This window comes from Mus caroli, chromosome 16 (assembly GCF_900094665.2).
Source record: "Mus caroli chromosome 16, CAROLI_EIJ_v1.1, whole genome shotgun sequence".
NCBI lineage: Eukaryota > Metazoa > Chordata > Mammalia > Rodentia > Muridae > Mus > Mus caroli.
This window is the reverse complement of record NC_034585.1, coordinates 92,439,609-92,456,812: the sequence shown is the minus strand read 5'-3', so window position 1 is coordinate 92,456,812 and position 17,204 is coordinate 92,439,609. Positions and strand designations below refer to the sequence as shown.

Here is a 17,204-nt window from a genome sequence, read left to right as displayed (position 1 = left end):
AGTGGGAACCCTGAGTATGAAATAGGCCTCAGCACCCACATCAAAGTATGTCCTTCAGTCTGGAAACTCATGTCATCCCACAGAAGCCATAATCTCTAAGAAGGTCCAACAAACCAGTACAGGAAGATTGCCAGGGAGGTTAGGATAACATCCATTTCTGACTGATTTTTGAAAGTGTAGCTTAACAAACCAGCAGAGAGGCTGACACAATCATGAGGGAGGCTGGAAGAACAGACAACAGCCTGCTATAGGCCACAGCATGGTGTGGGGCTTTAGAACAGGTGCAGGCCTGCTGAATGGATGGTGTTGCTAAAATGGCAGTTCACACCTTGGACAGTTGTACACACAGCAAACACACACCTGAAGCTTTCCTTTTTCTTTCTTTTCTCTCTTCTAAATCTTTCTGAAGTTGATCTTAGCCAAACAGCTGAGAAACAATACAATCTAAGACTCTCAAGTCTATCAATCAGTCTTATACCCAAGTTGAAAGTCTTTGACACTTTAGGGCAGGAATTTTACTTTAGACATTCATTCCAAAATTTCTCTTGGGCAAATTGTAGTGATCACTAGGAAGTGTGAAGATTACCTTTTTAAATTACTTGAATATAGCCACCCAGTACCTGTCTTCACAGTCTGACTTCCTGCTTTAACCTGAGCTGATCTATGCTCGTGGCTGAATCATCTGTATTGTTTTAATTTTTTCCTGTTGCTGTGATAAAATATTCTGACAGAATCAACTTAAGAGAGGAAGGGTTTATTCTGGCTACAGGTCAAGGATACAGTACATCATGGTGGGGAAGTGAAAAACAACAGGAACTTGTAGCGGCTGGTCACATGGCATCAGCTGTCAGGCATCAAAGAAAGATGAATACAGTTCTATACAGTCTATATAGCTTCATATAGTGTATAGCTCCATACAGTCTATAGCTCCATATACTCTATAGTTTCATACAGTTCTGTATAGTCCAGGATCTCAGCCAGGAAGTATTGTCACCCAGAGTGGGCAGACCTTCCCACCTCAGTTAATACAATCAAGGTAATCTCCCACAGGTATGCCAAAACCCTGTCTCCCAGGTGATTCTAGATCCTGTCAGGTTGACACCTGACACTAACCATCGCATGTGCTCTTCGGACACATCACTCAGCTTTTGTGTCATTCACAACCCATGGTCACATGCCCCAGAGATAGTAAGATATGACACAACTTAAGACAGCTAACAAAAGAGAGCCAAGACAGCCCCTGACTTGGATATTGATGACTTGAGGCAGGGCAACCCCCATCAGCCAAATGAAATGTTCCTTCTTTAAGATGTCCCCAGATTCTGATTCTTCAGATGGCCCAATGTGAACCCAAGCCTTAGCATTTTTGATAAGATGCTGGCTGATTTTTTTCTTTTCCTAAGGATGAGGGCACAGCCCCACTGCTACTTCTCTGATGTTTGCTCTTCTGTCTGGCCAGGGTTTCATGAACCAAATAGGAAGCAGTTCCTGGTTATCATCTTCATCCAGATACTTCTGTTCTCTGTCCTGGATATATTCATGTTTGTGGGGCTGTAGCAAAGTACCATGAACCTAGTGTTTCAAAAAGAAGCTTCATGATCTTTTATTTCTAAATGCAAGCCTTAGATGTTAATGTCCATTGAACTGGCTCCTTCTGAGGCCAGGAGGAAAAAACTGCCCATGGCCTTTCCTCGCTTCAGGAGTTCGCAACAATCCTTGGCCTTCTGTGTCTTGTAGGCATCCCAGTCTTAGTTCGCAACAATCCTTGGCCTTCTGTGTCTTGTAGGCATCCCAGTCTTTGCCTTATCCCAGTCTTTGCCTCACCTCCTCTGTCCTTCACATCATTTTCCCTCTGTGTCTCTTTCCAAATTTCCTCTTCTTATAAGGCTACCAGGCAGAGGTGTTTGATTTGGCCCATCCTAATTATCACCTTTTTAATGTGATCACTTCTAGAATGACTCCATCTCCAAATAAGGGTGCATTCTGAGATTCTGGGGACTAGGAGTTCAACACAGGGATTTGAGGAGAACACAGAATACAAACCCTACCCCAGGCCAACCTTCAGTTCCGGGACATACAGGGGCCCGTCCTACTACACGGACTCTAGGGTCTACAGTTGGCCCAAGGCTTCCATTTACCCTCCAACCACCTCCACCTCCTCTGTTTCAAATGTGGGTACCCCAGCTGCTTGTGCTCTTTGGGACTCCAAAGCTAACCTAGAGCAGATCCCAGGAGGGGTCTTGTATATCTGAAATTTCACAGACCCTCATTCCCCAACTCCAGCCCAGATAATACCCCCTTGAAGCCTAGAGTGTGCTGCCTAGAGCTCATGCCTCTGCTTGGCTGATGCTTCTGATTTGACAAAATTGCCCACATGAATGTCTCCATGTTCACACATGGGCCAACTCCAGCCATCCAAACACAAACCAGCGATTGGCCTCTTGCTCAGGGATGAAACTCACACTAGGAACTATGGCCACAATGGACTTGTGGCTGGGAGCAAAGCCATTTGCATAACTGTACTTAACTTCCTTTTCATTCTCTTCCCAGCATTCCCTAGACCCAAGCAATTGCTCCTGGAAAAATGTGAAACTCTGCCCTAACTGTGCTTCCGCACAAGCAATTTGTTTGTTAAGGTAGAGGTCTTTAAACATTTTCAGGCAAATTTGTGCAGATTAAATTAATTTGGTCCCTCTGGGGTAGTCCAGTTTCTCTGCTTCTGCCAAAGTGGCTTTTTGTTTGCTTGTTTTTAGGAGATTTTGTTTGTTTGTTTGTTTGTTTGTTTTGTTTTGTTTTGTTTTTGAGATAGTCCTGACTGTCCTGGAACTTGCTCTGTAGACTAGGCTAGCCTCAAACTCAGAGATCTACCTACCTCTGCCTTGCAGGTACTGGGATTAAAGATGTTTGTGCACCACCATCATCACCTCAAAGTGGCTTTTAAAAGTGACCATCTTCTTTCTCCGTTGTGAATATGGATGCTAGGGAGATCCTGACCAGGTCTCCTCCTGCCCTAAGATGCTAACATGTTGATATGTGTTTTAGATACAGAAACACATCCATTTTCTTCACCCTCTCCAGGGCTCTTAGCTTAACTATCAGGAACATGGCCTTTATTCCTGGGCATACTGCATAGCCTTGCTCACAGAATTCCTAGTAAAGGGGAGGGGCCATGGTAGACCCCAGCCCACCCACTCCACAGTGTAGCCTTGCCAGTCTTACTGCTGGAATGTTCAGCCTTTCACTCTACAGAGTGACCTCCTATCATCTAGGCTGTGCTGTTTGCTCCTCTGGGCAGTGGTCACTCTTTGAGGGAGCACTGACTGTCACAGCTGTCTGGCAACTTTGCTTCCTCCTTGGCTTGAGTTCATCCTCCCTATGGCTCTGACCACTCCTGTGCTCCCCTTTTGCAGGAGGACTCCTAAGGAAAGGTGCCAAGCTCTTCTTCCGCCGGCGACACCAACAGAAAGACCCGGGCTTGAGCCAGTCACATAATGACCTGGTATTCCTGCAGCAGCCAGAGGGGAGGCAGAAGAAGGGGGCGACCCTCGGCCGGCTCCTGAACAGAAAGCTGCTTACCAGGCACAGAGGCAAACACACTATGAATGGAGTACCCAGAGAGCCCTGCATATAGCCCAAGTCACCCCCTGTCCTCACAGTTAGAGGATGGGGAACAGAAAGGTCTTCACCAGAACAGCAGGAACCAGTACCACCAGATGCCTGCTTGTCTATCTTGGTTGTTTTCCCCAATAATCTTGTCTTTGAAAGGAACAAAACAATCTGTGTATATGGCTAGGAAGCTTCCCCTGAGAGGACTGATAACACAGTCCAGTTTGCTACCAGATACTCCGTGTCTGGCTCCAGCTTCACCAAGCCATCGAAGCTCTGAGGGGGAACATAAGAGAGAGACTTGCATCATTGAAGCCATGTGTGATCTGATGGACTATGGATGGTAGGCAGGAGAGATCCCAGTCCACCTACTTCTTCCTCTCTCCTGAAGGACTACTGGAGTTTGTGTCTGGACCTTGTCAGGAGGGAGAGGTGTCCCTCTGGGCTGTTGCTATGAGCAGGATGGGCTACCTCACCTAACTTGTTTAGAATTAAAACGTGCACCTAGGCCAGGGGATATAGGCAGGAATTTTGACCCATGGGGAAAAAAATAGGAAAAGATGTGCTTTGACAAGTGTGAGGTATTCACCTTTGATATTAGCCATAGAAATTAAAAATGTATGCAAATACTAAGTGTGTTCTATGCAGATTGTGCCAGGCACTTCCAGATTTACTCTAGTCTTCATGCAAGTGGAGGTGTAGAAATTCAGATATGTTTCTTTGTTTCTTATGTCTGGGGCTCTGTTTTTTCCCACAGTGCAGACAGCATGCTGAGCTCAAATATGCTGAGGCTGCTATCAGGAGCAATGAATGACAGCTTATAGGACATGACATACATATATATATTTCTTGCCAAATATAGCTAACAGCCAAAACAAAGAACTTTTAGGGCAACTGAGGAAATTACTTTGTATTTCAGGTGCCAGTTAGTCTTAGGTGTAGAAGTTCTATAACAATGGGCCAAACTTGCAGGAATTCTTTTTATGGGATCTTCAGAATTTTACTGTGAACAGAGACTTCTGGTTACATTTTAGGGTATTCTGGTTTTGGTTTACTGTGGGAAAATTATAAAGTTGGCACCTGGCTTCAGTGTCCCCACATAAAGTCCATAAGATGCTGTCCTAATCTGTATGCCTGGCATTGTGATTTCACTGAGTCTCAGAACTCTCCAGAGACACTGCGTTTGGGTTAAGGTGTCCATTTTCCTCCTATAGTAGTGGAAAGGCTGACAGTAAAACCTGTGTGCTTGTCACTGACATGCAATCAGGAAGCTCCCTCTGGCATCTTCTGTTCATTAGAAATATGCATTTCAGGGGCAAAGTCACTGTTGACCAAAAATGTCTATGATAGCCAACACTATAGGAAAATGTTTTTTTTTTTTTTTTATATTTTGTTTTAGCAAGAAAGATTTGTAAACTACATTTAGAAATCCTCTTTCTCTCTTTTCTTTTCTTTTTTCTTTTCTTTTCTTTTCCTCAGTTCTTGGGTTAAACCTGTATCTTTGTGCACACTAGACAAGTCCTTGTCCACTGAACTGACTATTTCCCTGGCCCTATTTTCACATTTGGTCATCATAGTTGTCAGGATTTTACTGCTGTGAACAGACACCATGACCAAGACAACTCTTATAAAGGACAAAATTTAATTGGGACTGGCTTACAAGTTCAGAGGTTCAGTCCAGTATCATCAAGGCAGGGCATGGCAGCATCCAGGCAGGCATGGCACTGGAGGAGCTGAGGGTTCTACCTCTCTTTCAGAAGTCAGCTAGGAAAAGGCTGGCTCTTTTGCACCGGGCAGAGCTTCAAAACCCACACCCACAGCAATGCACTTTCTCCAACTAGGCCACACCTCCAAATAGTGCCACTCCCTGGTTCAAGCATATACAAACCTCCACAATCATCATCATCATAATTATTGTCATTATCAAGCTAAGGTTTTACTGAGTTGTTGCTTGGGCTGCCCTGTAATTCATTCTGTAACCCAGACATATCTTGAAACTCTGATTCTCCTGCCTTTGTCTCTCAAGTTACAGTGAGTACAGGCCTGAGCCACTGGGCCCGGAGAACTTAACTTTCAAATAAACATTTGAAAATTCTTCATGGGTATGGTGGTACAGGCCTGTGATCCTAGCACTTAGAAGATGGAGAGAGGAGAATGGTAGCTTCCACCTCAACCTGGGCTACATGAGACCCCCTTCTCAAAACAAACAAAAATAGAAGAAAAAGAACTGCAAAGTTCTAGAATGATCCATTAATAATAAGTTGGTTCCCAAAGCTGTGCTCTGCTTGAAGTATTGCTACTCCATGCAGTCTGCAGAATTGTGATCCGTAGCTATCAATTCCCAGAGACTACAGGTGCCAAGAATTCTGATTCTGATGGTGTGTTTTCAGTGTGGGGCACAGTAGCTGTCATCCAACATACTGGGGGCCAGAAGTGTTTCAGGCTTCTTTTGGATCTGGGGCTATCTTGATAAGACTTTACTATCTGAGCATCAGAAACATGAAACTCTTTGGACACTGTGGTGCATACAGCGTTTTGGGTTTTAGACTTTTGGGTTAGGGATGCTCAACCTATGCAAGTTTTATTGGTTTGGGCATTTAGGTTAAGTCTAGTCAATTGTGAAGGTATCAGAATTTTAGGTTATACTTTCTCTCAGCAAGAACAAAAAAGAACAAATGATTTTTAGCCATTCTAGCCCACAAATGACTCTGTGAGCATCCTGCTCCTGGCTTCCCAACCACATCTAAGACCTGCTTCCTCTAGGGTCTCCATTGAGTAGCCTTTGCCAGTTGTGAATACCATCACAGCAGAGTGTGCAGAGATGGGGTACACAAAGAGGTATCCTCAGGGACAAACCTGAGAAAATGGGCCTTCCTCAGACTATAAAATCCCTTCTCTAAGCTGTTTATCCCATTTCTGTTTCTTCGTAGTGTAGGGTAATTATGTTGAAATGAACACCATTAAGATTATGTAACAGGTGCCAACAGCACAAATGCATAAGCCAACTCTGTCCAATGATCTTGACTACATTCTTTGGTGGCTTCAGTTTCTGTCTTAAGATTTTGGCAGAGTGCTAGCTTTAAAGCAATTTTTCATGAACACTAATCCATGTGTCTGTGAATCTGGAAGCAGAACTCAGGTTGGCTGGAATTGGCCACATTTCCCCTGTCCTTCATGCAGTGACTGAATAGAACTGTTTGTGTGATGTTGGTGTAGCAATAACAAAACTAGGGCTCTCTTGCTCTGATTGAAAACACTATGAACAATAGGATTTAGACAAAGCACTTTATTTTACATTTTAGTTTAGGTTTAAAACTAGCCCTGCTTCCTAGCTGTGGATACTTGGCCATTTATTGCTAACCAGTTCCAAATTAGATTTTTGCTTGGATTTTCCCTGACCACATTTACAGAAAATTTTCTTATGCAGACAGGGAAAGATTAATTTACATTGCTGCCACCCAAAGTGGTGTTTTCTTTGGTTAATAAGCTCAGGGCTGTCAATCTTGAACTTTCAAAGTTCAAGTTGATGGATGGTAGAAGGTAAAATTTGTCTGTCACAGAAACAAGTGTGGGCACTGACTGACAACCAGGCATGGAAACAGGTGTGGGTCCTGACTGACAAGCAGGCACTGTCTCCACTATCCCAACAGGTAAAAAGACTTGAGGACCAAAGCACCTGCACAGGGACAGAGACACTGTTCAAACTAGCAGTGCAAGCTCCTATCACCTCTGGTTCTTTACATAAACTGTCCATGTTCTGTGTATAAATAAGTTTTGGGATCACCAAGCTGCCTGGATCACTTGGCTGAGGGTGGAATGAAGATGTGATTATCCATCGGGCTGTAAGCTGTGGCTTTCTGCCCTCTGTCACGCCAGTCTCTATGTCAGAGGGGATAAAAGTAAAAGCTTCCCAGGTGTGTGGCGAACCTGAAGCTAGTGTGTGGCGACTGGCATCTGTGGAAATGATTGTATTTGTTACGAAAGACATGGGTGGCATGGGATGCCGTACAGTGAGACGTGGCTGGAACTTCATTGACCTCTCGAGAAATAAATGTACACGGAAGACTTTAAGCCAAGTTGGTTCTGAGTGCCGTGCTGTCCTGAGAGTCCCAGAGGCTTCTCTTAATGTTTGAATTACTGCCATCCTTTGTCTTTTTGTTTGACTGGCCATCACAGCCAGGTACAGAAAGGATGTACTAGGACCTGCTTCCACCCTCATTCCAGGCATGGGCTTTCCTCCCTGTGCTCCTGTGCTTCTGTGCTATGTGGGCTATTGCGCACCACCCAGGCCATGCTAAAATTTGCTATACAGTTTTAGCAGTTCCAGGGAGCTTCTGGGGGATGATGGATTGTGGGTACTGCAAGCTAGAGTCTGTCCTGGCCCAGGTCCCCAAGGCAGTGCCTGATATGGCCTGTGGGAGACGTGTTTGGGGAGGCAGGGGAATGAACATTCATCCGTTTCGGTCCTTGCTATTAGTGCTGCACCCCAGCAGAGGGAAAAGGTAACAGCTTAGCTATGGGAGCCACGTGTGTGACAGCATTTATGCTTTCACAGGACATGGCAGGGGTTTCTGGGGTAGGATTGGGGCAGCCTTGCTGCCTACTGCAAGCATCTCATCCCCTTGGTGGTCTTCAGTTTCTGTGGTCTCCTTCATGTCACCCTGCCATATACACAAACAAAAGCATTGCATTTGGAGAGATGCTGCATTGAGGAACCACCAGGGAGACCATCTCAGACTTGCTCACTCTTCAGTCCTATTCAGCCTGCTTGCCTATGGGATTGATTGCATATGGGGTGGCCAGCCACTGTCATCTTCCCATCAGGATGAGTCACCTGAGTTGAGCCCCATCCATTCTCTGCATCAAAGGTGTCATCTACTATGGCATCTATCCGTTGCTGTGGTAAAATACCCTGACAAGAGGAAATTTACGGAAGAAAGGGTTTATTTTTGGCTCATAGTTCCAGAAGGATTAGAGTTCATTATGGCAGGGAAGGCATGGCAGTAATCAGAGAAAGCAGTGGGCAAGGGTGGGGAGCTGGCTGGTTACACTGTCTTTCATGTACAAATCCAAACCGGAAGTGAGGCAAGACCATAACCCCTTCCTTTAGGAAGGCTGTACCCCTAAGAGTGGTGGTTCTTGGCCTGCGATCCCTTTCGGGGTTAAGAGACCCTTTCACAGGTGTCACCTAAAACCATTGGGAAACAGATGTTTACATTATGCTAGCAAATTTACAGAGAATTTGCAACATGATAGTAGCAAAAAAATTACAATTATGAAGCAGCAACAAAAGTGAGTTTATGGTTTGGGGGATAAACCATGAGAAACTGAATTGCAGTGTTGGGAAGGTTGAGAACCACTGTCATAAAGGTTCCATAACATCCCCCAAATAGCAGTATCAACTGGGGATCAAGTGTTCAAACACCTGAGCCTGTGGGAGGCCTTTTTCATTCAGACCCCAACAGGAGAGGAGACCTCACTACTGGAGAAATGGCAGTACTCTCACTCCCAGTTCCTCAGCCCCACACACTACACAGGGCAAGGCAATGCCTGTGTCTGGAATTGGAATGCGTTAGGGTTGGAGGAGCTGGGGGGACTGTTGCCTCCTTTGTAGACCACCAAGGTCTGCTTTGTGCTGCCATCCCAAGAGGGATGAAAAAGGGCTAAACTGATCACAATTTACCATCTGTCCAGGCTGATCTCTGCTGGGACCTCCTGAGGAATTCTGAACAACCTGGCTTCCCTGCCAGGGTTGGTCCCTATCAACCACCCTTGGTCATTCTAGAATGCACACACCCATTCTCTGTATCACCCCTATACTATTAGACTGGGCAGACAGGCCCTGCCTTCTCATGAAGTAGCCAGCAAAAAAGACTTTCAAGATCTGCTGCCTACCATGGTTAGTCCACGTGGTCCTCTCCTGGACTTAGCTTTGCTGGAATGTGGGTATTTTAGCAGGTATCCCACACTCCTGTTATCTCTAACTTCCCATCTCTTTCCTAATTTTTCAGTTTTTACTCTGCCAGCTTCAAACATCAATCGTCCTTTCCGTGGCTCCCCACAATTATTTTGACCTTGTAACATATTGTTTGGCCTCCAAGATTTTCCTCTGAAATCTGAATAACCCCATAACTTTTGTATTTTGCATGTATGCAAAACCAGTATCATGTGGATTCCACCAAAGTCTCTCTCCAGCTCAAAAAGTAGCCAGCTGGTCAGGCCGGGAGGTGGTGGCACACACCTTTAATTCCAGCACTTGGGAGGCAGAGGCAGGCAGATTTCTGGCCTACAGAGTGAGTTCCAGGACAGCCAGAGCTACACAGAGAAACCCTATCTTGAAAAACCAAACCAAACCAAAACCAAACCAAAAAAAGTAGCTGGTTTCTTGGGTCACTACTACCATGGGCTGAGTGCCTAAGCAGCTAAATATGGTGAAAACAACCTTGAGCTCACCAGTTCCTATGGGGGTCCTGTAGGAGCAGGGAGCCCTGACATTGAGAGCTCCCTTTTCAAGGGAAAGTCTTTCAAGTAAGTCTGCTTTCATATCCTGTTCCAAGGCAAAGCTCGAAACTTAGTAGGTGATAATCCATTCAGCCTCCATGCCTTCCTTAGTCTCAGATTTGCACTGGTTTTTCCTTGTAAAAATTTTATTTATACACTTAGTCCTGTTTCATATGTAGAAGCTGAAAGAAGTGACCTTCTGAGCACTTTAGAATGAGCAATACCAATGAAAGTGGTATAGGGGATGATGGGGTGTTAAAGGTGTCTCTTTTTTTTTTTTTTTTTTTTTGAGACAGGGTTTCTCTGTATAACCCTGGCTGTCCAGGAACTCACTTTGTAGACCAGGCTGGCCTCGAACTCAGAAATCCACCTGCCTCTGCCTCCCAGCACTGGGATTAAAGGCGTGCACCACCACCGCCTGGCTTAAAGTTGTCTTGAAGGGCAAAGATGTCCTTGTCCTCTCAGTTCACTACACAGCCTGCCTCATTCATACACACACACACAGCTCTAACCTTAACTCTTCGGTTCACATACCATCTGGCCCCCTCTCATGGATCACACAGCCCCTCTCCCCAGCTTTTTTGTTCACTCAGTCCCTTCCCCTGAATCCTCACAGCCTGCTCCACCAGGCCTCCATATATTCTCTCCTGTTCCCCATCCACATCAACAGTTACCCGCTCCCCAAGCAGGAAGGCAATCATCCTCCATATCTGCAACCACGCATCTCTGCCCATGGGTTCCTCAATCACCCAGCCATTTCCTAGGCTCGCTGGCTACAAAGCCCCAGCCAGCTCCCACTACACGCAGTCCTTTATCCCTGACTCCCTGTTAACACAGCCCTAAGTTCCCAGCTCCAGGTGCAAACACCCGGAGCCCTGGGCCCGCCCCGTTGGCTTGCGCTGCGCACTACAACTCCCACGATGCCGCGCCACCGCCCCCCCGGCTTCCGGTGCTGCGCAGTTTCCGGAGCGGATCGCAACCCGGAGTCCGGATCCGACCCCGCTCTGCACATTCCACAGGCAGGTAAAGCCCCGGGCCCATGCTCGCCGCTGCCCCACCGCGCGCCCCTCGCTGCGGCCCGCGGCCCGCGCCTGGCCCGGGCTCGGCCTCCAGCCGCGCCCCCCACGCCCGCCCCGGTCCGGCCGCCGTGCCGCCTGTTCTTTGTTACAGTCGCGGCCGCGGGCGCCGTGGGCGATCGGAGTCAAAACCCGGCTGGAATCCGGAGCCGCTCCGGGATCGCCCTGCGCCCGCCGGGTTCCGCTGCCGCGGGCTTGGCCCCTGCCCTAAGTGCCCGGCCCGGGTTCCGAGCGCCGGGCCCGTGCCAACTGCCCTCCGCGCGCTCGGCCCACGCCAACCGGCGCCCGGCCGCCCACTCGCGGGCTCGGCGCCCCCCGCCCCGGCGCGGGCTCAGGCGCTGCGCCCCTAGTGCGCCCAGGCCCAGCGGCCACCGCCAGGCCCTGCGTGGCTGCGGGCTCAAGTCCCTACAGTCCCTTCCCGGCTACCCGGCCGCCTTACCCGGTTTTCGGGCACAGCCCAGGGAGGGGCCTTGTTCTCCAGCCCCTTTGGCGTTTAAGAAAGTCCGAGGCTGTGCCGTGGCTCCCAGGCCCTGGCGCCTCACTCGTCTCTACCTTTTGGTGGCACAGGGACCACAGTGGCAAGACAGGCTGGAGACATGTGCCCACCTACTATCTGGGCAGAGGGTGGACAGGTGGGGGCCAGGGCCAGGTGGAGCCTGCGTGCTCCCGAGGTGAGTTTTGAGAGGGCAGAGGTAGGACGAGAGAGGCAGTGGTGGACAAGGGCGCGCTTATGCCCCCCCGGAACACTTCATGGAATGGTGGAGGGCCTCTTCACACATGCTCATAAGCGTCCCCCTCCTCCGAGGTGGTTTAAAATGGTAGAAGCTAGAATGTGAGCTGGAGACACGTGGACCTGTGCCTGAATTTAAAGCTGCCAACGCTTCTTTTAAAAACACATATGTTAGAGCCCGTCAGAATCCTCCAATGGAGGTGCTTGTGCAGGCCACCACTTGAGGTCCTGAAGGCAATTTTAAAAGTAAAACCTGAATTCTCCGACTGTGGGAACTACTCAGGGGTGGCAGAGACAGTACTCCTTGGAGAGTGCAGAGTAGTTGCTGAGACATGATCACCTATACACCCCAACCATATTTTGCTTCAAACCTACCGGCTTTCCACATCTTATCTACTGCAGCTGCCTCCTCAGACTTGCCCTGAAATTACTGCTTTACTCTGAAATAAAACCTTTAGATCGGATTATTAAAGGGAAAAAGCACTAAGTTTTCTCCTGATGAGGTTTGTTTTTCCGTCTTTGATTCATGCTTTTCCGTAAATGTCAGCAAAGAATATACTGGTTGTTCTCTTTGGGGAACAGACAAGGTAGTTTGTTTTTCCAGAAGACAAATGGGTAGATTAAAACACCAACCACAGCTAGGTTGATGGCAAATGCTTATAATCCCAGTACTCTGGAGGCTGAGCCAGAAGTCTATGTTCATGGAAGTCTGGACCACACAAAGCCAGCTACAATTACAAGGCTGTCTTAGAGAGATTACCTTTGAGAAAGACCTCTGTTACCATGTCCTGTCATTTTTTCCTGAAAGGTTATCTGTGCAGAAGGTAGGGAAGACATTGCTGCATTTTTCAGGTATAAAGCTTAAAATTGGTCACCAACAGTGGCATAAAGGCTGGCCAGACTCAGATTCTCATTTGTAACACATGGCTGACACCTGTTCAGGATACCTTACACAGATTGATCTACCAGGCCAGCCACAGCTACATCTGTGGTAAATGTTTGTGGACACCTTTCATACACCCAAGGAACAAAAGAAGATATGCAAGAGGCAGTGTAGACCATAAGTAACGGTGGTTACACAAGAGTGGCAAGGACGTGAGGGAGGAAGGTTGCTTGCTGGGCGTGCAGGGGTTGTTTGCACACTCTGTACTGACCTGAGCCATCTATCTAGGAAGGGTGGTTTAGTAGGAGACAGGTGCTAAGAGGAAATCTAGCCTCTAGTGGAAATCTAGTGGAAAGCAGAGTGGGCTAGTGCACACAGGGCTGGGTGGGAACATAAATGGGATCCCAGGCTGGGAAAGGCCAGTGAATCAAGGTGGAGAGCTTTGAACAGGACTGGCACAGGAATTGTGTCCTTAGAGTTGAGCCTGTGGGTGCCTTGGGGAACACGAGTACAGGCCAGTAGACTCCACTCAAAATAGAAGGAAACACTGAGGATGATCCAGCACACGGCTGCTATCCTAGAGGCACCAGCTGGCCCACTGTCCAGGCATCCTTTGAGAGTCTGTGGGCATGAATGGGACCTGACAGACTCTCGCTTAGAGTCTCCTAGGGCGGGTCTTCCTTCACCCAGGGCAGGAGACCACATTCATCCATTCATCCCCTGGTTTGGTCCACAGGTATAGGGGGAAAAAGGAGTCACTGGGTGCCCACCCTCCAGCAGCTTGAAGCCCTGACTAACTGGCAGTTTTGTCTCCTAATTCAGAAGGGTAGGCATGAAGCTCTGTTGTTCCCAGCCTTCTGCTCCATCTCCTCACCCATGTGGCTCTGTTCTGATCTCCCAGGAAAAGAGATATAGTGGGCATTTAAGGTCAGCAGATGAAATAATAGAGAACCATAAAACACCCTGTGTACTTCTTGAACCAGCTTCTTTGGGTACTGGATGACAATTCAGTGAAGGCCATCACAGCTCACCCTGAAGAAATGAGTGCAGCCTGTGGTCCTGTGAAATCATGTCTGATTCAATGAATAGACATACTTGTGTTGCGAGAAGTTACAACAGGGGCGTCAGGAGAGCAATTGCAGGCAGCAGTGTGTAATGGACGGTTTAGGATCTCCAGGGAAGGAGGCAGGAGGGTACGGAGAAGAGGCGGGGTCAGCTTGCTGATGCTTAAAGGGAAGCTGGTTTCTGTGAGTTGGAAGTAACTGGGGCCATCCTGTCATGAGGCTTACATTTTCATAACTGCATTTACAAGAGTGACATGAAGATCTATTTTAAGAGGTCAGTGGAATTTTCATTTGCTGCTCTTAAACCTGGCCCGATCAGAGAAGCTGGTACTGGGAATGGAGAATGGTGAAATACTTTTATGGAGATATTTGCAGTGAGCGTGCTGTGCCTGGTACCAGGCATCAAGTGTTCTTCAGGGGTTGGTCTAGACTTAGGGAGAGGCAAGTGCTGCACCAAGATCTGGCTTGGAGGTGACTTTCAACTATGTGCCATATTTGGGGAGTGGGAAGTGTCAAGGAGACACTGCATGCCGACAGAGGTACAGATGGCATAGTGTGTCCAATGAGGGAAGCAAAGCATGAGATTGATCATTGAAGAAAAACATCAAAGGGGAGGGAGGGACCTGAGATAATGATGGAGGGGGATGTAGGCTACAAAGAGGGTGTTCTATGGAGCCGTTTGCTGGAGCTAAGGTTGGTTCTCCTATTAGCCCTGTATATCAGATATTTACATTATGATCTGTAACAGTAGCAAATTACAGTTATGAAGTAGTAATGAAATAATTTTGTAGGTGGGGGTTATCACAACATGACGAACGCTGCAGCATTCAGAAGGTAGAAACCACTGTCATAGAAAGTAAGAAAGCCAGCAGTTTTCCGAGGACTTTTATAGTGGAAGGAAAGAGAAGGTTACACAGGTGACCTTTAGGCAAAGGCCCTTTTGTTTCAGTGTGTGAGCTCTAAGTGTCCGTAAGATGCTGCCAGAGAGATGCAATCACAAGGGTTTCCAGGGGAAAGTGGGAAGGCCTAGTTTTGGTGCATGGCAGTCATGATGAACTAAGAGAACTTGTAAGGAGAGTGCTGTTGGAGAGGCCTTATTAGAAGTAGGTGGGTATTTGACAGATGGAGGGAAGGTTTTTAGTTTACTCTGTTTGCTGGTGAAATGGCAGAATTCCCCAGACTAGGTAATTTATAAAGAGCGAGAACATTTGGAGACTGTTCCCAGCCGGGTTAGAGAGCACCAGGAACCCCATAGGCTGGGCATCCTCCGATTACCCTAATAGGTTGGGGAGGCTGGGCCATGGAGCCTACCTTTTAAATATGGTCCATCTTGCAGTATCATGTGGGAGAGCATCACTGATGAGGAAGTTTGGGGAGGGGAAGACCATGGCTGTTTAGGCCCCTGAGAGAGAGGATAACATCTTGTGACTCAGTCACCTTTCAGGGCCACTCACTCACCTCCTGATACCATCATAGTGACAACTACATCACAGCCAGAATTTTGAGACCACATGTACCTCTTAGCACTGCTGGGAGAGGAAACAGCAGTACGTGACATGGAGGCTGGGAAGGGGACCCGAATAAATTCTTAGGAATCCTGTACCAGTGAATGCCCTGCTGGCGTCTTTCATCTTCTTTCATCCTCTGTCACGTGGGATGGGGGCAGGCACTGGGTCTGGTGGGATCTGATGAGCCTTGTTGATGAACTTGTGTAAACTTGATCTGGGTTGCCTGAAGACCCCACTTTCCTCTACCAAGATATGTCTTGGGCCTCCACTCACAGTTCGGAGGGTTGAGGAAGTGCCAGAATCACAGGAAACTTTGGGCAAATGACAAGGCTTGAGGGACAGTACTGAAGCCAAGTGTGTCCTGAGTGTTGCCAGGGGTGGGCGGGGGTGATATGATTGGACTGGAGAGAAGGGAGCATGCCTACTGTGTTAAGAGTCTGCCTTTGATTATTCTGCCGTTTGAAATATGAGTGCTAGGACTACAGATGTTTGCACAGCCAGCCCATCCAACTAAGAGGCTGCCTTTGAGAAGCATATTTCCTGTGTCTAGTTCTCTATGTGGGCTTTTGGCATTTTCTAAGTTTAAGGAACACGTGTTAATTAGTGATGGCAAGTTTGCCTTTTATTGTGATGAATCACAGTGCTGCATAGCTTAGTGCCATGTGTTAGGCAAGGTGCTTCTAGAACTCTGTCCTTACTGGCTGCCAAATTTCTGCCATCATAACCGGTTGAGCTAGGATCTTCAAGTTGAAGGACACACTACCTCAGTTTCATTTTTATGCACTACACTGAACATCTTTCTTTCGCCCAGAAACTCCTCTGCAAGAGCCAGAAGTGAACATTGGAAACACAGCCTCACCACAGATGAGCTAAGAAGTCAGAAAGAATGGAGAAGTTAGTAAAGAAAAAAGACTCAACCTCAGTTGAGGGCTCCAAGCTGCCTGAATGCCAGGCCCAGCCCTAAGACGTCAGATAATAGGGGCTAAACTACACCTTCTGGAGGTTTTCTGGAGGTGGCAGTTGAACACAAGTATCTTGCTGACTGGAAGGAAATCAGACATGGTGGTGTGGTGCTGGAAGCTGTAGGCTACAAGGGTTCCACTTGCAGCATCTAGAATTCTGAACGAGAGTGCTATGCTCTGGCAGCTTGCTGTGCCTCAAGGTTCAAATAAGCACACTCAGACCATAAGCAGGCTTTGCAGGGAACCTGCAGAGGAGGGACCCAGGAAGCAGAGTAGGAGCACAGACAATAGTAATTCACTTGAGAAGAGTGGTGGTGGGAAGGGATGGAACAGGCAGGCATTGGAGAAGGAAATCAGTGAAATGGGACATGGGGCCCATCTCATTGCCCTGCCAAACAGCTAGGCGAAGCTATAGAGACAGTGGGAATGTGCAGCCTCCTCTTCTCCCCCAGCAGAATCTCCACATAGGCATGCCCACAGCAAACTCTACACACACTCAAAAAGAGAAAATCAAGTGGAGGAGGAACAGTGTCTGATCACAGGCCATGTCTTGCAGGTGGTAAAGTAAGGTCAGGTCAGGGCTTTAACCCCATCTGCAGGAGCTGATACAGGAGTGGAGCTGGTGAGCAGAGAGGCTTAGCAAAGCACCCTGTGCCCTGACCCTGGGCCTGGATGTCTATGGGGTAAGCATAGGACTTTCTAAAGAGCAGTAGTTGGGCTTGGCCACTGTGGTCACAGCAGAAGGCCACTGTTCCCTATCTATTGTATTTTAAGACAGCCAGTCTGGCCTTCTCACTTCTGTTTGCATGGACTATTTCTCCTGTAGAGGGTCAGGTTAGTGACACTGTGCTTGACGTGTGACTGTGGAGCTGTG

At 47.7% G+C, this 17,204-nt stretch overlaps 2 protein-coding genes across 8 annotated transcripts in view; both read left to right on the top strand.

Moving 5' to 3' along the window:
* The window catches only part of C2cd2 (C2 calcium dependent domain containing 2), a 70,007-nt gene extending 65,276 nt beyond the window's left edge, over positions 1 to 4,731 (top strand). For all 3 annotated transcript variants that reach the window (XM_021185347.2, XM_021185345.2, XM_021185344.2), the window contains exon 14: positions 3,411 to 4,731. In XM_021185347.2, the coding sequence (XP_021041006.1) occupies positions 3,411 to 3,631 (221 nt within the window). In that variant the 3' untranslated portion in view covers positions 3,632 to 4,731. The remainder of the gene's footprint in view (positions 1 to 3,410) is intronic.
* Positions 4,732 to 11,054: 6,323 nt separating this feature from the next.
* Prdm15 (PR/SET domain 15) overlaps positions 11,055 to 17,204 on the top strand; it is a 59,631-nt gene continuing 53,481 nt past the window's right edge. For 2 of the 5 annotated variants that reach the window (XM_029470243.1, XM_029470242.1), the window contains exon 1: positions 11,079 to 11,126. Coding sequence is in view for 1 of the 5 variants with exons in the window: in XM_021184844.2 (XP_021040503.1) it covers positions 11,780 to 11,854 (75 nt within the window). In the remaining 4 variants the exon portion in view is untranslated. Of the gene's footprint in view, positions 11,131 to 11,583; positions 11,855 to 17,204 lie in introns of those variants that run through there. The other 3 variants (XM_021184845.2, XM_029470244.1, XM_021184844.2) reach the window with 3 other exon arrangements.